Source organism: Rhineura floridana, chromosome 1 (assembly GCF_030035675.1).
Source record: "Rhineura floridana isolate rRhiFlo1 chromosome 1, rRhiFlo1.hap2, whole genome shotgun sequence".
Taxonomy (NCBI): domain Eukaryota; kingdom Metazoa; phylum Chordata; class Lepidosauria; order Squamata; family Rhineuridae; genus Rhineura; species Rhineura floridana.
Window position 1 is genome coordinate 302958079 of NC_084480.1, and position 23732 is coordinate 302981810.

A 23732-nucleotide genomic window follows, 5' to 3' on the forward strand; every position below is an offset into this window, starting at 1 on the left:
AGTTGCGCTGTGTTACACAGTTTTGGGGGTTTGGGGAGTCCTGATGTTGAAATTGCTTCCATGTGGCTAGGTCCCATGCTGCATTTGTAATCACCACTTGAGATGGGGAGATGTCATGGTAGGGACGTACCTCAGTGGAAGAGCACATGCCTTGCATGCACAAGCTCACTGATTCGTTCCCCAGCATCTCCAGATGGTGCTGAGAAAAACCTTGGAGAGCTGCTACCAGTCAGTGTCAACAATACAGAGCTAGACAGACCAGTGGCCTGACTCTGTATGGCAGTTCCCTATGTTCCTGTGTTTCCCTGGCTCCATGTCACTGCCAGGATGCCGTGTGGGATCTAGCCACGTGGAAGCAGCTCCACACTACAATGGTAATGTGTGAACGGATCCTTTGTTGCACACAAGACAGTAAATAATTTGTTGCCGCCATTTTCCATTCAGCCTTGTTTTTTCCCTATCTTAATTGTCTGCTCAAGCATATGTGATTCTGGCAGGCATCTAGAGAGAGAAAAACACGTTATTACAGTATAATTTTTTTTAAAAAAAACACTGTATGGGAAATGCAAAATCTGCATCTTGTTTCAGTTTTCGTTTCCAGTGACTTCCAAAAATTAAAATAATGCAGTTACTTTGGATTAATATGAATCTGTCAAAATTAATGTTTTCTCTCTCTCTTATTTAGCCGGCCTGACACTTCCTTCTCCTGGTTTATGAATCCTTTCAAGTGCTTGTATCACCTCATCTGGAGAAATTACAAGAAATACATCATCATTGGGCTAATTCTGCTGATCTTGGTTATATTCTTAGTACTTTTCATCTACACTCTGCCCGGTGCAATCAGTCGTAAGATTGTTGTGGGGAGTTCTTAGATGACTTATCTCTGTATCATGGCAGTAGCAAGGCAAAAAAAATCAATAAACTGAAGCTCTTTCCCCCCATGCTCAGAATAACACATCACCCTGTCTTGTGTGATACTCCAATATGACCCTAATAGGGAGGCATTGATTGGTCAATTTTGGCTTCTCTTAGGTTCTCATTTATCCAGTCTTAATTTCACTCCTCCACATTTCCATATTAGTTTGCATTTTTATGTGCATTTCCACTACACATATTTGTATGCAATTTTGCCTAAAATGCACATTTTTGCAAAGCAATTTTCTTCAATATAATGCATTTTTGTATGTTATTTTCACTAATCTATGCATTTTGTGTACGCTTTACCCTACCGTATACATTTTTGCACACATTACTTGGCTAGAGACTGCATTGCAAAATTCAGAGAAGTGTGATTTCAAAGGGTGGCTGTGCTTCAGTTTGATTGTTTCAGAAAGTGCAAATTAGGTAGGTTTGCCTTTCTAGGTGAACAGAATCATATTTGTTCCCCATCTCTTATTCCTAACATCTTCCCCCATTTCTCTATTGATTGCTCTTTCAGGGCCAAACTAGACACCATGGGGGGGCAGTTTAAACCAAACTGGAAACCCTCCAGGCTTCTCTATCCTGCCCTTAAGACTCTCTCCAGAACACATGCTTGACTGGTTGGGCTCCTCACCCTCCTCAGGTGCTTTTGCCTGGCTGGAATGTGTCCTTGAGCTGTGATAATGCCTCTTGCTAGAGGATGGAGAGATGTGGGCATGTGTAGAAACCTGACTTTTTTGGTAGCAGCAATGTAGAATTACTTCTGCCACACAAGTAATTTGCAATTCTCAAATCAATATTTTTATTTTATTTTATTTAAGGCATTTATATACTGCTTTTCAGACAGATCTCACAAGGCAGTTTACATAAGATTATTACAATATGCAAACCAAAACACACATATCCTTCAAAATTCACATTTCTCTGAATTTTGCATTGCAGTTCTCCAAAAATACAAAGTATATAAAAATGCACATATTAGGGGAAAGTGTGCATAAAAAGGAAAATATGAGTGAAAACATGCAAAAATGCATTATACTAGGGGAAATTGCTTGCAAAAATCTGTATATCAGTCAAAAGTAAAATTCTGGATTCAAAATTAAGAACATTCAAATTCCCTATTCTGGTTTGAAGATAATCCAGGCCATCTGGTTTATTTTCCTGGATGGCAGCTGAATATCTGCAAATCTGGTAGGTGTGGTTGTTTTCAGAATAGGGCTCCCTCCCTACATATGGGCTAAGGTCTGGTACACTGATGATGTCAGTCCATGCCAAGCCTCAGTCATAGTGATGCCCAGAAAAGCGCTGCACAGAAGGCACTTCTCTGGGCTTCATCTAGAGAGCTCAGGAGCCCATAAAAATGAAGGTGTGTGAGAGTCTGAGGTCAAAATCTAGATTTCATTGGCATCCCTTGCAAAAAAAACCAAACCAAAACAAAACCCTTGCAGTCGCATTATTTATCCCAGTTCATCTTTTGGATACAGGAACTCCAATTCAAGGGTCTTCCCATTCACTTTACTGGAAGGGAGACCTTTATGCACACAAATGAATGCATGCATGGCTCTCCCTTCAAGCATCAGAGGACACACACAATTTGAGGTCATGGCTACTGAGCAGAGTCCAGGGCGGGGGGATTAAAGTGGTTTAAACTGTATCTGAGTTGGTAGGGATTATGTGCACTGTTGCTTATGTTGTAGTGATTTCACATAATGTACCAATAACTTTCTCAAGCATGTAGCTATTAATTGCAATCCAAAGAATGCAATCTACATGTGGGAGGAAAGGTCTTTGAGATCTGGATCACTTCTCCTACGTATGCAAAAACCTGCACATGTTATGAGGTTAATGGAGGGAATCTAAAAACACAGTTCCACTTGTGCAAATTCATGCACATCCACTTGCTGAACAGCATGCGTGTAACTTCCTTGTGTTGCACCAGTGGTGAGGTGCATCATGGGTGTATGCTCTGATATAAATAATTAACTACCATGTGTGTTAAACATGAAATTACATTCAATGTATAAAAATTGTTTGCAATTACGTGTTTGTATTGTGTCTGTCTTTTTTGCACCAGATGTTGCTGCCACCAACTTTTGTACAGTTATATTTCCAACGTGATTTGTACAAAAATGAAAAGAAACAATCAGACCTTGAAAAGTGATGACAAATCATTTCATGAGAAAGAACTGCACTGCGCCCAGAGAAACCCAAAATAACACAGGTCACCAGTGACAAATGAAGTGAAATGAAAGCACAGACAAAGCAAGTTTTTAGAGGGAGCTGAAACACAGATGGAATGGAGAGAGAAGAAGATTCCAAACTGCTTTGAGGGAACATCCTCTGTAGATGCATTGCAAAAACATTTGCACAATCTGCAGGCCTTCTGTGTAAAGGGCACGGGAAAGGTAACAGCAACTAAGTGGTGTAGCAAACAAGCAGAGGTCTGATGCGTGGTAACATGAGGCATAATAACTGCTATAAGCAAAGTCATTAGCTGGTTCTTATTGGCAAGTTAGAAAAGGGTAGGTTGGATCTGATAAAGGTAGGAATGGTTACGGACAGAAGGAGCTGTCAGTTTTGGTCCTCACGTTTCTCATTTTTCCAATCTTAAATTTGGTTCTCCACATTTCTGTAGCTGTTTGTAAATTTAAAAAAAATCTTCATGAAAACAATTCAGCATTGGAATAATAACTTCTCATAATAAATACATTTTTGTATGTAGTTTTGACTAACACACATTTTTGCAAGCAATTTCTCCTAATATGGATTTTTGTATGTTACTTTCACTAATATATTTGTTTTTATGCACACTTTCCCCTAATATATGTGTTTTTGTAAACATTGGTTGGAGAACTGCATTGCAACATTTGGATAAGTGCAAATTTCAGTTCTCATATTGTTTTGGAAAGTGCAGATTTGATAGATTCAGCTTTAAATGTGAACTGAATCAAACTTCTCCCCCATCTCTAGGAATGGTGAAAGTGAAACACCTGTTACATAGCTGACCTCACTGAGCAGACTGGAGCATTCCTAAACAATAACTTAGAGCACAGCATTGGCCACAGCTACAGGATGTCAATGTCTCGGTCTGTCACAGCCAACCCTTTTGTAAAAAGGAATCTCTTATTCTTGTCTATGAGAAAATCCCATATGGGTTGTGTTTTTTCTCCTCTATAGCTCACAATATGAGCTCACTCTGTCAGGTGTGGGGAACCTTTGGTCCTCCAGATGATCCTCAATGACAGCTCCCATCAGCCTCAGCAAGCACAGCCAATGGCCAGGAATGATGTAGTTCAGCAATATCTGAAGGTTCTCCACGCCTGCTCTGTGTGTATGTGTGTACACATACAGGGACCGCTAACCTTTTTGAGCCTCTGGGCATATTTGAAAACTTGGGACACTGTTGTGGGCACCGCACACACACACACACACACCACAATGAATTCTAGCAGCCACAATAGAAAGCTTGTTTCAAGCCTTATTTCAGTAGAGGAGGAATCCTGTGGGTGCCAGAGGGAGGCGCCACATTGGCAACCTCATGCACAGGGCTCTGCACTGTTGGCAATGCCTTTAGAGAACTACATATGGAAGAAACAAAACAAAAGCCACAAGTACTCAGACAGCTGTCTCTGATATTGCCTGTCGACATCATCTGTTTAGGTTTTGTTTTATTCTTACCTATAATAGAGAGAGGGACAGCAGTGGAGGCTGGTGGCTCCAATATCAGTGGGACAGTGAATCTGTACTTCTTGTCTGTACTTTCAAGGAACTGTCCAAGGTTCTGTTTTTCTTTTCTTTTATATTGTTTTATCACTGATGTGTTTGCTGCCCTGGACTCCTTTGGGAGAAAGGGCAGGATATACATTTAATATATGTATGAAATAGGGTTGCCAGGTTCAATCACTGAGACTGATCCTGTATCTTTAGGAGAAGAGAAAGTTAGCCAAGTGCAGGTGTTCTTGCAACACTGTAATGGGAAAAACCACAAGGTGGAATTCTCCCTTCCCCCTGCACAACTTTTAAAGATACAGAAGACCTCTTGGAGCAGCCTTTCCCAACCAGTGTGCCTCCAGATGTTGTTGGACCACAACTCCCATCAGCCTCAGCCAGTATTGCCAGTGGTCAGGAAAGATGGGAGTTGTGGTCCAACAACATCTGGAGGCACACTGGTTGGGAAAGGCTGTCTTGGAGGCTGGGCCTGGCAACCAGGAGGCCTTCTGTATCTTTAAAAGTTGTGGGGGGGGAGGGAGAATTCCACCTTGTGGTTTTTCCTGTTACAGGGTTGCAAGAACACCTGCACTTGGCTGACTTTCTCTTCTCCTAAAGATACAGCATCAGTCTCAGGGATTGAACCTGGCAACCCTAGTATGAAATATAAGTATGTGTGCTATTTCAATATTTTAACTGATTTTTTTAAAAATTTAATGGCCTTAGACCTTCAGGCAGCCTACAAGATTAAATAATCAAATCAAATCTGTATTACTGTCAATGACCAGCATAAAATAGAGACATAAAACTCTCATGAGGAGATTATCCTAATAGACAGAAGAATAAAATGGGGTAAGAAAATACAAGATAAAATAAAGCAATTAAAATTAAGGCTCTCTTTACAGCTGCCTAGGACGTTCTCCCACTTGAGCTTTTTTTGAGGGGGGGGTGCTGGCAAGACAAGGTATTGCTGCCATGTTGTCCAAGATATGGCTGTACTGAGCACTCCACAATTCTCAGATATTGGCATACAAAAGTGCAGGTGGCTTTTATATCTCATACGGAGGCCCTTGATTCTCATACATGTGTTGGAATTCTTGCACATCTACCAATACTGTTGGCTGCATGGAGAACACTGATTGCAGGGAATCATGAGTAGGGGTGGGTGAATCTGTCAATTTTGGTTTCCCTCACTTTCTCATTTTTCCAGTGTTAAGTTCTGTTCTCCACAGTTCCACATCAGTTTGTGATTTTAAAAAAGAGTCCTCATGAAAATTCATTAGCATTTTAATGCAAATTTCTCCTAATATACACATTTTTGCAAAGCATTTTTCACTAATATAATGCATGATGTTATTCTCACTAATATATGCATTTTCCTGCACACTTTAGCCTAATATGTGTTTGTGTACACATTACTTGGCTGGAGAACAATTCGGAGAAGTGCAGATTTCAAAGGATGGTTGTGTTTTGGCTTACATATCTATGCAAACTAGATAGATTTTCCTTTAAATGCAATTTCTCTTCCATACCTAAAATGGGAAATGTAGTGTGCTGTTAATTAGAGTCAACAAAAGTGAATGGATCCTGAGGGCAAAGAACTGCTTGGCTTTTATATCAAATGGGGTATATTTTTCACAGCCATTTTTAATAGTTTGTTTTATTTTGTTTTCATATAAGTGCACTTTCCATTGGGAAAATGTTTTTTAATGGTTGTTGTTTTGATCGAACTGAAAATGAATTCTTACGTTTAAATTGCTAGCAGAGAACACTAGGGGATAAGTCATCATCACAGATCATTGCCTCTTAGATAACATCTGAGAATCTGCCTACAGGGTAAAAAGCAATGATCCATGGCATCTCACTACCTGTTAGTAGCTTTCATCAGTTGTATACATTTAGTGTGTCAAGTGCTAACCAGAAGCCAGACCTGGAATGGAATTAATGTAGTTTGGGTTGCATTATTCTTCATCTCCTCATTTTTTACCCAGACACTGAATATTTACATCTGGTGTCCAGAGCAAATGTTGATTTGGGCACTCAAAGCTAAGGAATGGCTGGGGATGAGAGCAGATTCGTTAGGGCAGAGTTTCTCCCAATCTGCCCTCCTCCTTCTGAGACTTAGCTTACTGAGGGCTTGTCCTTGTGCCACCTTTTCCTCTCCCGATCTCAGCTGTACTCCAAATAAATAGCATCATCACCCTCTTTCCGGAGCTGATTTGCCCTGTAAATGTATCAACTTCAGATTTGACTCTAAAGCTCCACTATGCCAATCAGTGACAAGCATAGAGCAAATGCCTGGCAGGTGTTGTTTTCAAGGGGTGCTGATGGGAATCTCCTCTCTTTCCCGATGTGGATAGAAAAGCACTTTGGGGTGGGGTGAGCATGTCTGAACAAACAAATGAGGGGCCACCTTAGCTCATATGTGCCCGATCAACCACTTCAGTCTGTGGAAATAGCACTGTTACAGGTGCCACATAATGCTTGTTCCACACATGTAAGAAATCGATCTTTTAGCATGGCAGCACCTACACTTTGGAACTCCCCGCCTATTGACATTAGGCATACGCCTTCACTGTACTCTTTTCAGCACCTGCTTAAAACAATGGAGGCAGGGGAGCCTATCCAAACATGTAGAAGTTGACATATGTTTTAATCTCTTTTTAGCTTATTGTTGATTTTAATTAAAACATTGTTTATCTACTGATAAAAGTGTACCAGCCTCTCACAGAACATCAGGTCAGTCAGCAGCAACATGATGCCTGCCAAATCTCTGCTGCAAGAGTGTTCCATGGTATGGGACTACTAACACTAAATGCCCAACTTCTTGTTGAGGCCAGTTGGGCCTCTGTAACATGGGGGACAACTAACAGCACTTCTCTAGATAATATCAGTGTTTGGGCTACAATAGAAAGGCTCTGGTGGTCCTTAAGATATCCTGGACCCGAGTTGTTCAGGGCTTAGAATCATAGAATAGTAGAACTGGAAGGGACCTATAAGGCCATCAAGTCCAACCCTCTACTCAATGCAGGTTTTGTATATCAACACGTTGAACCTGGCCCAGTAAGATATGGACAGCCAGTGCAGATGTATTAGCAGTCTAGCCACTACATTCTGCACCAGCTAAAGCTTCCGGACCAAGCCTAAGGGTAGGCCCACAAACAGCGCATTGCCGTAATCCAGTCTTGAGGTTACCAGTGCATGACTACAGTGGCCAAGTTATCCTGATCAAGATATGACCATAGCTGAGGTACCAGACAAAGCTGCTAAAAGGCACTCCTAGCCACTGAGGTACTTGGGCTTCCAATTACAAAGATGTATCCAGCTATGTACCTGCTCCTTTAGAGGGAGTACAACCCCATCCAGAACAGGTAACTGTAAACCACTTTGAGGTTCTATTACAATTAAGTGGTATATGTATTTAGTTAAATAAAATCAATCAATAAAAAGCAGGAAGTGGAAGAGTTGAGCAGCCACTCCCCTTGTCATCCATTTACTCTCGATTGCAACCAAAACAAAATGCAGATCCCATGAGCTCAGTTTGGTCCTTCCTTCCTTCCTTCCTTCCTTCCTTCCTTCCTTCCCATTTCTTGCACGGTGCATCCAGTTTGTGCTATTTCCTAGCACCCTCGATGCCTTGAATAGTTTTGTCCCCCTCTGTTCAAAGTTTGTCATACTCCAGATTTTCCCATCAGTGTACTTTCTGCCTTGGACAGCCAGCCTTCTCAACCCATTCATCACTTACTCACCTATCCATCTCTTCCCCTCCTTTCCTTTCATATGGAACACGTTTCCTGAGCGTGGCCAGACACTATCCATCTTCTCTGCAATCCTGTCAACTGATTCTCCAACTGTTTGATGATAAGTGGAATGAGTATTCTAAAAATAGAAGAAGCTCGGCAGATAGTTGATACCAAGCCAGAACCTGTGCAAGGACTTGCTAAGTTACTGCCTAATTTAGCTACAACTGCATAGAAATTTTGAGAAAGAAGGGGAGGAGGGGAAGGTGGCATTTCTGACACTGTTGATGTCAGATGTTGATTTCTGACACTTGGGAGCTGTCAATTTTTTTTATAGGGACAGCTACTGCAATATAGGTCTGAAACAGGGATGGATGAATCTGTCAGTTTTGGTTTCTTTCAGTTTCTCATTTTTCCAATCTTAAGGTCAGTTCTCCACATTTTCTCATCAGTTTGCAATTTTAAAAAAAGTCCTCTTAAAAATTTATTGGCATTTTAGTGCAAGTTTATCCTAATATACACTTTTAATGCAATTTTGCCCAATATATACATTTTTGCACATTGTTTTCAGAAATATATGCATTCTTACATTACCTCAATATATGCATTTTTGGCAGGGAATCCACATTGTGGATTTCGAAGGATGGCTGTGAAACACAGTGTATACACCAGGAGGCAGGACTGTAAAAAGCAGTAAATGTTATTAAATATATAATTATATATAAATAATCTAAAATACATTGTATGAATTGCAAAGCCTTTTAACGTACTAGTAAAATGAAATGTTTGTAAGAAGACAAACAGTATAATTAACCAACAATTTTTTTAAAAAAGTGCTCGTTAGACCCCTACATGCATTTAACTTCACATTTAGCTTGGCCCTGAGAGGAAAACAAGTAAGCAGGTGGATGGATGTGGGTAGTCAGAGTTTAGGGACTGAGCATGCTTCATAGATCCTGCTATAGTTTAGGGTGGGGGAGCAACCATGGAAAGAGACAGAAGGGCATGTCTTTTGTGTTCTAAAAAAAATAGTTCTCCAGACTATTGCAACTCCACAGAAATCCATATTTTTCTTTCTCTCCATCAATCATTCCGTGAATGGATGTCTGCTGTTATTGCCTACTGGGGGGTTATTATTAATTGTTTCCAAAGAAGCAACAGTTGAATGACTAGACCTCTGCAGAGGAACTTTTTCTTAATGTTGCCTGTGGGATCCCTTTCAGCAAGGTACACTGGATTCAAATTTCAACACTTTACCAGCAGAGAAGGACTGGGTCCATCAGTGGAGGCTGTGATTCTAATGTAAGTGGGGCAGTGAATCCACTCCGGCTTTTAGTCCGAACTTTCAAGGAGCTGTCCAAAGTGCTTTCAGCACCTTGCTTCCCCTGGGGTCCACCTATCTCAGACAGACAGTCTGGCAGCAGCTTTCCAGGGTTTTTGGCAGACATCTTTCCATCCCCTGCTACCAGATCCTTTTCACTAGAGAAGCCAAGGATTCATCCTACAACCTTCTGCATGCAAAACATGCACTCTGTCGATGCTTTGGCCCCACCCCCATAATCTGCACTTGTGTGTGTAATCCTGAAGACTGTCAGGGACCAGGCATCTGATTCCTCTTCATCAGGTGATGGAGGCAAGGACTCTGGAGCTCAAGGAGAAGGACATGCAGGTGCTGCTACCAGATGAATCTGTGGGGCCAATGACCCCCCCATTCCACGGCTGTGGCACTGCCATCCTCAAACGCTAAGGACTCAACTGTAGAAGAGCCTGTAAGACCTGAGTCTCCCCTGCTCTGTCACAGGAGGAGATTACTAGAGAAGGTTTGGGCCCTTTAAACAGAGCAGCATCCTGCAGCACAGGTGGTGCTAACAATCAGGTTGCACCTGCTGCTACTACTATAAAAGGGATCCCTTTCAGCTTGTTTCTAGCTGGAGCAAAATTAGACTGCTGTGTTTCCCAGAGCATGGCCTGGTGCCCTACCCTGGGATTCTGTGAGTGCATAAAGAAACTAGTCCACTCTGTAAAAGTAAAATCCACACCCCTTATTCCTTCCTCTGGCCCCTAGAAGGTTGCCCAGAGGGGAATATGGCCCTCAGGCTGAAAGAAAGGTTCCCAACTCCTGTATAACATAGAGGCTGGCATAGGCCACTGGCTATATTGGAGTGATTTGCCATACAGCCAAATCTTGCGAGACCTGAAAACTCTGCAGACAACCACTGACAGACAGTCAGCAGTCTAAATGGCAGCATAGAGGGAAGGCACATAAAAGCTTCAGATAAAGAGGAGTGTTTCTTTCTAAAGGCCTTGCAGCACTTTCAAGTGGTTTGCTTTGATTGCTACAGCCAGTAAGCCTATTTTGCTGAAATAAGTCTTCCATTTCCAAGCTTAAGTGGACGTGAGTCCAATGGATTTGGGTGGGCCTCATTTTCAAGTATGTCCCTGAATCAGGACTGTGTTGCACATCTTTATTACTGGTGAGGCAGAAGTGTGAGGTGCTTGTGCTCCTTGCTCCTTGCACATCAATTTTTTGCCTAAAGCCATTCCGGGAGAGTGAATGGAAAGAGAAGCCAGACCTGGCCTGAGGGTAAGACAACTCCCATCATCCCTGACTATTGGCCATGCTTGCTAGGGCTGATGGGACTTATACTCAACTAAACGTTATTGCAGAGCCGTAGGCCATTGCAAATACAGCACAGCCCACGTTAAAATGGTTGAAACCAATACTAAAAGGCCATTTAACAGAATTATCACAAGGCATTTTGGCCATAACCCGTTAATACAATCATTAGTAAAATCGTTATAAAATGAGCAAACAGCTCAACGAAGCGTACAAAATTTAACAAACCAAGGGCTTATACCATCACTGGGTAAAACAAAATTGGAATCGACATACTTATTCGACGTGTACTGTGCACATAATTTCTGAGCTGCCAAAGCATATAAAGACACTCTATGGGTAACATCAGCGTTTACATCAGCCATCAAATAGCATATTTTTTCACGATCAGAAGTCAGATCTCGACTTAACATAAGAACATAAGAAGAGCCTGCTGGATCAGGCCAGTGGCCCATCTAGTCCAGCATCCTGTTCTCACAGTGGCCAACCAGGTGCCTGGGGGAAGCCCGCAAGCAGGACCCGAGTGCAAGAACACTCTCTGACTTGCCAGCAGTCCCATCAGATATTTAACCCGAGGGTTCGAATAAATAGGGCAGAGCAGCAAGTAATGGGGAAGGTCCTCGACCTTCCGTCCACTGCATACACAAAATCTCTGAGCCCATGGAGTCCCAGTAAAACGCCCCTCTCTTATCACATTTGGCATTGAATAAAAGCGAAGAGCTGTAAATGCCTGTCTAAGTATTACAGGGAGGGAAAGAGTCAAATATGCAGCTCTAGCATGATCAAATTTAAAAGTCCAATACCAACAGGAAACTCTGGAGTTAATCAAAGACAAACCATCTAGATAATCACTGTACCGATAGATGGTGTCACGTAACTTCACTTTATTAGCTAAAAGAGAGGAGTCTTGGGGTAGTATATGATATATTTGGAGTAAATTATCAGCTCTTAGACTCCATAACTTAACACCTAGAGCTTGGTCAAAACAGAGATTAAGTAGTACTTTAGTCGGGGTTTCTTTTAGCAATCTCCAAAAATTAAGAAGAATGTTATGAATGCGAGCTCTCAGCATGGGAAATCCCGTTTCTGCTCGGAGCATCGCTGCAGGGGTACCAGAGGGTAACACCAAAACCCTTCTCAAAAAATTATTTTGGATAGACTCTAGGCTTAAGATAGAAGATTCATCCGAACCTCATACTGCTGCACCATACAGAATCTGGGAAATAACCTTACTCTGGAAGATTTTTAAAGCAGGTTCAATTAGATTACCACCCGTCGTGTGTTAAAATTTTAAAATAGCCCCTGATGTTTTAGCCGCAAGCACTTTAGTCATTTCAATGTGTTTTTTCCAGGAAAGTGTATCTGTAAAATATATTCCCAAATATTTAAAGAGTCGGCATTGTTCTAGGTGGTGATCAGCTATTGACCATTTGAGCTTGACGTGTCTTTTGTCAAATACCATTACTTTTGTCTTCTCGTAGTTAACCTGCAACTTTTCCTTGGAGCAATAATTCTGGAGTTTCTGCAGAATTCTCTGTAGGCCAATAGGGACAATAGACAAAAGGATCATATCATCAGCATATAGCAACACCGAAACTTTTCTACTCCCTTATAGTTCAGCAACATCTGGAGGGCCAAAGATTCCCCACCTCTGTTCAACTGATTGCAGAAATTGCTGCAGGGAGCACCTCTGCCAGTAGGTGGAGCTATCTCTTTACCATATTGTAGTTTCCTGAAATACAACAATCATTATTAAAATATATATACAAACCATTTCTTTTCTGTACAGTAGCAAATATTTTGCAACTGCCTTACAATATGCAACAGCAACTGTTATTGGAGCCTAAAGCAATTCTGAGAGACTGATGGAAAGATTCTAGGCAACACCTTGCCTGCATATATTATAAATGGCATCCAAATATCTATAAATTGATCTTTGTATATCAGCTGTTAAACTAAGCCTCTAGTGCTGAGTAAGTTTCTCATGTAGCACCAACTGCCACATGCAACCTCCATGCAGGCTAGGGATGAGCAAATCTGTCATTTTTGCTTTCTCTCACTTTCTCATTTTTCAAGTCAAGTTTGTTTGCCACATTTCTACAACAGTTTGTAATTTGGGGGGGGGGGAATCCTTGTGAAAATTCAGCAGCATTTTACTGTATATTTCTCCTAATATCTACATCTTTGTATATAGTTTTGCCTAACTAGGAGCTGCCGCCCCTGAGTGCTTTGCACACCAACCAGTAGTGTCGTTCCAAATTCAGAAGCGCAGGGTCTCTCCATGATAGTTACAGCCACGCCCCCCCCCCCATTTTTTTTGCTGTGGGTTGAAAATGAGATCCTTGTTAATGCCTTCTCCCACAACAATAGGCACCCCTAGGTGCCAATAAGCATGAAAGGGGCGGGTGTCAGCTACTGAAGAGAGTGTCAATTTCGAAGGATAGCTAGCTGTGTTTCAGTTCTCAAACTCTTTCAGAAAATGTGAATTAGGCTACAATCCAGTTCACACTTACCTGGAATTAAGTCCCACTGAACCCAGTGGATCTTACTTCTGAGCAAACATGTATTGGATTGCAGTCTTAGATAGGTTTGCTTATAAATGCAAACTGAATTGAATTTCTCCCCCATCCCTAATTTGGGCTGCTTCAAGCTTCTTATAAATTCAGTCTAGCCTATGAGAAAGCTAGGAACTGATAACTACATGGCACAATAAGGGCCTGTTTTTTATTTTGTTTCTTTTTCTATGCAAAGACATGCTTCTTCCAAAATCCTGTACACACAAATTCCCTACAAGATTTGTCTTGGCCATAATCCAAGTGTCTTACAGAAGATTTTCGTGAACATATAAATAACATCCTAGTGAGAGGGGGAAGATGGGGAATGGTATAGGCAAAAAGCACTTTTCTGTTCTGTGTTATGTCAGTTCCAAATTTTAGGATGAAAAGCAGGCACCCCACGACCTCCTTAGTGTCATGCATCTGTCTCTCTTATTATTGACTTCCAGGAGGAATTTGAAAACATTCCTGTTTATCCAGGCAGTTGACGGCTGAAAGATACTGACCCTGGCAACACTGAAATCATTGACTGAAAGAATGCAATTGTTTGTAACCTTTTTCAGAGTGTTTTTAATGATATGGTTATTGATGTGTTTGCCGCCATGGGCTCCTTTGAGAGGTAGGGTGGGAATTAAATTGAAATAAATAAATGTGTGAGGCTGTCATGGGTTTGGAGTCATCGAGGGACACTCATGTCTTGATTGATGTGACTGAAGGGTGATATATCACTAGATAGATTAGATGATGATTTATAGCCAAAATTATATGTCTGAATGCAGACAGCCCCCACCCCCAGACTAAGCTAACCTCACTAGGGGCTTATCCAAACAGAGCGGGATAATCCACGGTTTCCATATTTGGTTTGTCATCTGATAGTCCTCACTTTGCCTTTTAGTTCGCTCTTTCCCAATTTAAAAAAACGCTTTTTTGCACTCGCACGTGCAGCAGTAAGACCCCTACATTCTTTTCGCTTTTTCCAAGCTCCACCTCTAAAACCTCCTCCTATCAACCAATTGGTCAGCAAAAAAATTACGTATGCTCCTCTCCCCCTTTGCAGCGAAGCACAATATGGCTGTAAAGGAGTTCTTGCCTCGGAAGGAAAGGCTGCTGGTTGGTTTCATGCCTGCCTTGTTTGTATTTGCGATATTATGCTTAAATGAATGTATGCTTTTCTGCCTTTATTGATATTTAAGGAGATACACACGCTGGCAATTGCACTTATTTCTCCAAAAAAGCAAGAAACCTGTCACCCCCCCTTTCTCCTTTTCCTTCCCAAGGAGAATGAAATTGACAAAGCTTTCCAGAGCAGGCTTGAAACCGACCAACAGCCCTTTTCTTGGATTTGCGATATTACACTTAAACGAATGTATGCTTTTCTGTCTTTATTGATATTTAAGGAGATACACACGCTGGCAATTGCACTTATTTCTCCAAAAAGGCAAGAAATGTGTCACACACACACACCCTTCTCCCTTTTCTTCCCACGAAAATGAAATTGACAAAGCGTTCCAGAGCAGGCGTGAAACCGACCAACAGCCCTTTTCTTGTTTGGATTTGCGATATTACACTTAAACAAATGTATGCTTTTCTGATTTGAAGCAAAAACCCCAGCAAGTAGAATGAAATTGACAAAGCTTTCCGGAGGCAGGCTGAAACCGACCCCCCCTTTCTCGCTTGCTGTGCATTGCAGATCTCACCCAGATTGGCCACCCAGTTTGCAGGCTGGCAAAAAATAAAATGCATCTGCGCAGTAGTTGCAGACACCCCCCCCAACACCCCACCATTGCAATGATTGGTTCAATTTTCCCGGGCTTATTCTCGCACATGCACAAAAGTGCAGATACGTGATTGGCTGGAATGAGGAGAAGGGGCAAGGGCAAACGCCCAAGAACCGTCCATCAGCTGTAAAGTCTGCGGTATTGCATCCTAACTCCTGAAGGCACAGCGGATGATTCCTGATTTTAAACAGCAAATCGCATTTTTGCCGGTATTGCAAGGAGCGGATTTAACCCGCGAAAATGCGTAACAGCGCGAGAAGTCATTTGGACGACCGAAAAATAATGAACACACATAGCAGGCGTGTCACACATTTTGCAGTCGTCTGGATGAGCCCTAGGATAATATAAGTGCTTTTAAGGGGCTGAATCCTGTAAAATCTGTTTGCTTTGAAACAGATCCCAAATTCCTTCAGGTAAGTTGCAAGTGCAGTTTTCGAATATGCCAACAGAACCGCTTTATGGTCTTGCAGAATTGCCAGCACTAGGTTCATGACTGCCTAGTGCTAGCTGCCAATGGAAAGATCTTTTATATCAAACAACAAAAAGAGAACAAATTTCAGACAATTTTTGCTTGATTTCTTTGAGCTACATGTGGAGTAAATAAACTATATGCCTTGTTTACATTTTCTTCCTTTCCCATTACAATCATAGAATAGTAGAGTTGAAAGGGGCCTATAATGTTGGCGTACAAGGAGCCACAATTGAACATATTGTGCTGGGTGTCTCATATCATCTAGGGCAGTGGGGAGGGAGGCTACCTTCTCTTTGAGTTAGAATTCCACCCCCATTGACTTTTCAGGCCAGCGGTCCAGCAGCTGAGTTTGCTATATCAAAGCAAAGGCTTCCCAAGATAGCTTAGCTCCATTAAAAGCTAACTGAAATCATCTGCTATATCATGGCAGAAGCAGAAAGCCAAAGGTCAACCGACACCGCTAATTTCCATGGCTGGCGCATGGAAGAGAATCATGAATGTGACTGTATATATGTGGATAGTCATGGATGTTTCTGTGGTTGTGTGGCTACTCACTTCTGAGCCTTCATAAACGGCAACCAGGATCAGTCCAAGACATTTGGCTGCCTGAGGAGAAGGGCAGGACGGTGTCCCCAGATTTCTATGTACAGAATCTGTCATCAGACTGACAGTTCAATCTTACTTCAGCACTGGCAATGGAACACCATCACTACCCAAGGGCAGCAGGCCAAGTTAGGAAATGCAGAGCAGGCCAGGTTAGGGGGAATGGTGGAGGAATTATTGCCAACCTGGCAGCTGCCTCACTCTACCTAATGGTAAGGCCGGCCCTGATGGCAAATAATTCAATCATTCAGACTTACAAGCCTCCTTGCAGTCAAGTACTCAAATACACGATCATGTGAAGAAATGCAGCAATTTGGTCCCAAGGATCACTAGCTCCCTCACCTTTCCCTGAGTCAAAAAACTGCTTGTCTAACAAAGCCGCCATCTATAAAGAGCAACATCAGGGCTGGTAGAAAGCAATTAACATTTTTGTCCTTCACTCTAGGACCAGGCCACAAATATTCCAGATTCAATTAGTTGCTACATCAGCTTGAAGGATTAGGCCTGAGGTGGCACATCACTACTTTGAGGCTATTTTAATTAGTTGTGTTTCTGGCTGCTGCCTTCCAAACCTTGCAGTGCCCACAGAGGTTTAAAGTTCACCAGCATTTAATTGAGGGGAAACACCTCTTGATCCATCCTCTATCTCCTTTTGATTAAATAACAGCTGAGCCAAGTCCAGAAGTTAGCACTTAATTACCAGGCCAATTTAGAGTTTTTCTTTTTCCAACTGACCACCTGTCCATGCAGTAAAACCTTTCCAGCTGTGCTTTTACCCTAATTGCCACAGGACTCACACTTACCTAGTGGCACAGCTTCTGCCTGTCTGCATTAATGCACAAAATATACTCCTTACCACTGGCTGTAGCAACATACTTGCGATTATCTCCATGTGAGAGCATTTGGCTAAGCTGTGTGGCTGGCATGAAATCCAAAGATTAAAGGATTGTTATGACTCATAACTAGATCATCTGCTAAAATAACGTGGGGGGGATGAATGGGTATACAGTGTGCCAGAAGACATTTTGGTGGTGGTGGTGTGGAAGTATCAGCAGATGCTATACAGCTTAATTTTTATTTACTTTTTATTTTATTATATGTCTGTCTTATTACTGATCAAAGGGGCAGTATCAGGGTGGGGCAACCTCAGGCCCTCCAGATATTGCAGGACTACAAATCCCATGTTCCCTGAGCATTTGGCATGTGGGCTGGATGGAGCCCAGGGCAGCAAACATAAACAAAACAATTCAACAACAAAAAAAGAAAAGCATATTAAAAACAGTTAAAAACATTCAAGAACTCAATTACAAGTAAAATATTCTAAAATATAGTTAAAAACATTATTTCATCAGTGATCTTCAGGTTGCCTGGAACAGTTCTCTTCAGCCATCAAATGCCTGAGTAAACAGGAATATTTCCACATTCCTCCTGAAGTCAATAGTGATGGAGACAAATGCACCTCACTGTGGAGGGCATTCCACAAACAGGGAGCCACCACTGAAATGGCCCTGTAATCAGGGCCGGCTCCAGGAATGCCAGGGCCCGGCATGTGTGTGTGTGCGTGCGCACATGCACGTGCACGTGCAGCCCCCCATGCCCCCCCACCTACCTGTCTGCTGTCTTTTACCATTGCCCTTAACGAAGATGGAGGCCGTGGTTTCCCTAAGGGGATGACGCCTCCGCCACCATCTTTGTTGATGGCACACGTGCGTGCTACACGCACGCATCTCTGCCATCAACTAAGATGGCGGCAGGGGCTTCAGTACCTTAGGGAAACCATGGCCGCCATCTTCTTTAAGAGCAACGGTAAAAGACAGCAGACAGGTAAGTGGGGAGACGTGGGGGGATTGTGGATCACAGAAGGGGAGCAGAGGGGCAGCTGAGGGGCCCCCTGTTGCTTCAGGGGCCGTCGGGCCAGTGCCCAACCTGGCCGCCCTTTAGAACCGGTCCTGCCTGTAATATAAATCAGCGGCTTTCACCACATCTTGTGGCAATGAGTTCCAGAAGTGGATTATGTGATGTGTGAAGAAGTACTTTGTTCTGTCCCCCTGAAGCTACTGCCCATCAATTTTATTACATCTTCCTGAGTTATTGGGGGGGGGAGTATTGCTATCCAGTTTCCCCACATCATTTTTAATTTTATAAATGTCTTAATTGACAACCTGATAAGTTGAGATGCTAGATCTCATAGAGAGATAGAGCAGCCTTTTTAATGGGATAGGAGTTGTAGGCCAAAACATCTGGAGGGCACCAACTTGGTAAAGGCTGATCAAGGCTTTCTATAATCTTCTCTGTCAGTAATCCTTTGGCACCATTTTGTAATAAATAAATAAATTTTGTAAGCGTTGCATAATTTAAAAATAAGCTGCCATTAATAAAGAGCAACAACAGCTAATACATCACATCAAGCACTTTCACAATCACAACATTCATGGCCTTTTCATCCTAGAGAGTCTTTCTAGAACAGCGTCTGAGGTTTCAGGAGTTAGAAACATAGGGATCATCACTGAAATAGGAAATGGAAAAAGAGGGTGGTATTCCATGTTAGTCCTACTCAGAGTAGACCCACTGAAATTAATAGGCATGACTAACATAGGTTTATTAATTTCAATGTGTCTAAAAAAATGATGTTTTTAAAGATGTTTTGTTTTCACTATGTTTTATAGATGTTTTTGGTGTTTTCTTGTTTGCCACCTGTGGCTCCTTTTGAGAGGAAGAGTGGGACATAAATTTTATAAATAAATAAATACTCTGATTCCTAAATAGGCCTTAGCTGAGTACGACCCAATGCATTAAACATAAATCAGCTTCTTGTGGTCATATTTCTGAACAATTTTGATTCAGGAGTAATTTTTTCTAATAATTTTTCATTTTCATCTAATATACTGCCTCCCTAGCTGGTTGTCTGCTTGCCATGTATTTAAATACATTTTTACTCTTTGTCTTAATTTTTTTTTTGCAGTGTACTCCTCAAATTCTCCCCACCCCCTTGCCTTATTGTCAATTTGCATTTGTTTGGGAATTTCTTTATGTTTTTTATTGCAAAAAATAAGGTAACTACAAAAGAAATGAAATATTTCATCTATATATGTAAACGTGACATACAAATATAATTTCCTAATTATCATGTATTCATACACAAAAAGTTCATTATGGTTTTAAAAAATGCTGTATACAGTGATTAAGTGTCCTTGGTTGTTATTTGAGTCTAAGCAGGATGTCCAGTTTTACGAGTGAAAATAATATATAAGGTTGGACATTGTCTTGGAATTTTACATTCCAATTATTAACAGACACTTCACCCTGCATTTGTCTGGACAGCAATTTGTAATTATTTGAGCAAGACTGCCACAATCTTTTGATTGCTTTATCCCACCCAGGCAGCTACAACTGTCTTAGGAGCCTTTCGGAAACTGCACTGAAATCCTGTCTGCAGAAGTGCTAGTGCCTCAGCCAGATTTATGGTGCCCAAATTTCCCGCTTGCATATTTGCACTTCAGCAGACCAGTTTGCCAAACTCCTAAAACAACTTATTCTCATCTTGATAAAAAGAAGAATTATCTAGGAAATCCCATTAGCAATAGCCGGAGTAACACAGGTAAGCTGATTAGCACAACAACAACAGGGCCTAACAGAGTAGAAGGGGAAACTTTATGAACTACTCACAGTCTGTTTCCAGGCCTATTTTAAAGTGTTGCTTTTAGCTTATAAAGCCCTTAATGCTGGGGTGAGGAACCTCAGGCCTGAGGGCCAAATGCATCCCTCTTTAATACCATCTATCTGGCCCTTGGGACGCTCCCAAGCCCCCCTCCCCCCTCGGTCACACCTCTCTCTTCAGGCCACACCCCTCACCAGCTTACTTCATACCCTTCTGGAGAGTTTTTGCCTGGCTGAAAGACATCCTTGAACTCTAATTATGTCTCTTTGCTACTAGGATGGAGGACAGGAGTACGTGTAAAAACTAGCCTATTGCACAAGGATAAACGTTACATTCATTGGTCGGCCCATTTTTACCTCTGGCCTGACCCACCCCTGGCATGTGGCCCCCAGAAGGCTGTCCAGGTGGGATTGTGGCCTTCCGTCTGAAAACAGCTCCCTACCTGCATCAGGTGGGTCTGGAAACAATCTGGGAAAATCCAGTTGGTCCAAAATTGGATTGTTTTGGTCATATTATGCCAATGCATTGCCTTCCAGTCTGTTTCCAGGTCCAATCTGGATCACTTCCTCCTGTATATGCCTATCTTAACCTTAAGTTTGTCTTCAGAGTTCTTGTTCCAGGTCTTGCTGTCAAGTGACGTGAGGTAGGCAGCTGCCAAACAGGGAGAGGGCCTTCTGGGTCATGGCACCCGAGCTATGGAATAGTCTCTCCAAAGAGGCTTGCCTGACACCTTCTTTGTAGCCTTTTCAGCATGAAATGAAGATATTTTAATTGAATTAGGTCTTTTAAATAATGCTTGCTTCTTTCAAAGAAATCTGGGCTCACCATGTTTGATTAGTGGTCTGTATTGCTAAATTGGTTTGATTTCTCTGCTGGAAAAGAAAGGGTTTTTATGCTACACTTTGTGTATATCATTGAGTTTTAATGATGTATTTTCATTTTTTAAATTTCTATCAGCTGCCCAGAGAATATAGATTACTGTGTGGCTTACCTGAATCTTGTAAGTACATTTTTAAAAAATGATTCTTAATCCAGACAGCACTGATTCAACCTGGGAAGGGGAAGGGAAAGAGGGCTGCTCCAGAATTCTTGCTAACTCCACCCCTCACAGTCTCCTCAACTTTCCCTCTAAAGTTCTAAACATCATATCCTCCTTGTTGATCTTATCTGATGTTCCTATTTCACAGAGTTTAATGGAGAGCAGACATGATTAAATGAGTGGAGATTTCTGAAAGGTTCACTTTCCCATTATCATGGCCTTTAGTAACTTTTGCTTTAAACAGAAGTTAGGTTTGTAATCAGGAACTCATTTTACATCTAATCTGAGCAGTTTTGCACTGGAGAAAAGAATATAAAATTATTTTTAACTGTGGCTAGAGAATTTGGCTCAGGAGATTTTGTCTTCCTAGCCACTGTCTTCCTAGTCACTGTCAAAAGTGCCTATCTGTGCTATATTATCGTGACCTCTTCTTCATATATACTAATAGCCAGAGCTTGGAAAAGTTACTTTTTTGAACTACAACTCCCATCAGCCCAATCCAGTGGCCATGCTGGCTGGAGCTGATGGGAGTTGTAGTTCAAAAAAGTAACTTTTCCAAGCTCTGCTAATAGCAAACTCAGGAGCTCAGTTATGATGGCCTTGTAGCCAAAACTGAGTACAGAGAAAGAGGTATTAGCATGCTTGGGAGTAACCTAAAATTTTCAGAAGTTGAAAAAATATAGGGGGTACCCCTCCAACAGACCAGTGAGGATTAAGCATGCTCAGTGGCTACCAAATGCTGAGTGTCTGTTAGGGATGGAAGGATCTGTCAGTTTCAGTTCTCTCAGTTTCTCATTTTCGCAATCTTAAATTCAGTTCTCCACATTATTATTATTATTTATTATTTATTGCACTTTTAGACCGCCCTTTAGCGACAAGCTCTCAGGGCGGTGTACAACAAGATAAAAACAGATTAAAATACAGGTGTGGGTACAATACAATATAAAAACATATTTAAAAACAAAATTAAGACAAAAAATTAAAATTAAAATAGATTAAATTTAAAATTTAACATTTAAAATGCCTGGGCAAAGAGGTAGGTCTTTACCTGGCGCCGAAAAGATAATAAGGAAGGCGCCAGGCGTATCTCGTCAGGGAGGGCGTTCCATAATTCGGGGGCCACCACTGAGAAGGCCCTAGCTCTAGTTATTGCTCTCCGGGCCTCCCTATGTGTTGGAACCTGGAGAAGGGCCTTCGACGTCGAGCGCAGCGACCGGGTAGGTACATAGCGGGAGAGGCGTTCCGTCAGGTATTGCGGTCCGATGCCATTAAGGGCTTTATAGGTAAGAACCAATACTTTGAATCTGGCCCGGAAACATATTGGTAGCCAGTGCAGCTGGGCCAGGACAGGTGTTATATGGTCAGATTTTTTAGACCAAGTAAGAACTCTGGCTGCAGCATTCTGCACCAGCTGAAGTTTCCGAACCGTCTTCAAAGGTAGCCCTACGTAGAGTGCATTACAGTAGTCCAATCTAGAGGTTACCAGAGCATGGATAACTGTGGTAAGGTTCTCCCTGTCCAGATAGGGTCGTAGTTGGGCTACCAGCCGAAGCTGGTAGAACGCATTCCGTGCCACCGAGGCTACTTGCGCCTCCAGTGACAGGAGCGGATCTAATAAGACCCCCAAACTACGGACCTGCTCCTTTAGGGGGAGTGTAACCCCATCTAGGGCAGGTCGGACATCAACCATCCGGGCAGAGAGCCCCTCCACCAACAGCATCTCAGTCTTGTCAGGATTGAGTCTCAGTTTATTAGCTCCCATCCAGTCCATTATCGCGGCCAGGCAGCGGTTTAGTACATTAACAGCCTCACCTGAAGAAGATGAAAAGGAGAAGTAGAGCTGCGTATCATCAGCATATTGCTGGAAACGCACTCCAAATCTAATGACCCCACCCAGCGGCTTCATATAGATATTAAAGAGCATGTGGGACAGAACTGAACCCTGCGGGACCCCATATTGGAGTACCCAGGGACTCGAGTAATGCTCCCCAAGCATCAACTTCTGGAGACGATTCTCGAGGTAGGAGCACAGCCACTGCCAAGCAGTGCCTCCAACTCCTAAATCCACAAGTCGCCCCAGAAGGATACCATGGTCGATGGTATCAAAAGCCGCTGAGAGATCAAGGAGAACCAACAGAGTTACACTCCCTCTGTCTTTCTCCCGACAGAGGTCATCATACAGGGCGACCAAGGCTGTTTCTGTACCAAACCCCGGCCGAAAGCCCAATTGAAATGGGTCCAGATAATCAGTTTCATCCAAGAGCGCCTGGAGCTGGCTAGCGACCACATGCTCTAGAACCTTGCCCAGGAATGGAACATTTACTACCGGTCTATAGTTGTCAAGGTTTTCAGGGTCCAAGGAGGGTTTTTTTAGGAGCGATCTCACCACTGCCTGTTTCAGGCAGGGTGGTACCACTCCCTCTCATAAAGAGGCATTGATCACCTCCTTGGCCCATCCGGCTGTTCCATTCCTGATAGCTTTTATTAGCCACGAGGGGCAAGGATCCAGAGCAGACGTGGTCGCCCGCACCTGTCCAAGCACCTTGTCCACATCCTCGAGCTGTACCATGTCTGCAGCAGTGTGCAAATTTCTTTTTTAAAAATCCTCATGAAAATTCTTCAGCATTTTAGTGCAAATTTC

The 23732-nt window shown here is 42.3% G+C and overlaps 1 protein-coding gene across 1 annotated transcript in view; it reads left to right on the plus strand.

Moving 5' to 3' along the window:
- Window positions 1-922, plus strand: part of FER1L6 (fer-1 like family member 6) — a 132163-nt gene extending 131241 nt beyond the window's left edge. Inside the window, exon 41 of the mRNA XM_061606195.1 lies at window positions 686-922. Within this exon, the coding sequence (XP_061462179.1) occupies window positions 686-872 (187 nt within the window). The 3' untranslated portion in view covers window positions 873-922. The remainder of the gene's footprint in view (window positions 1-685) is intronic.
- Window positions 923-23732: the final 22810 nt, after the last annotated feature.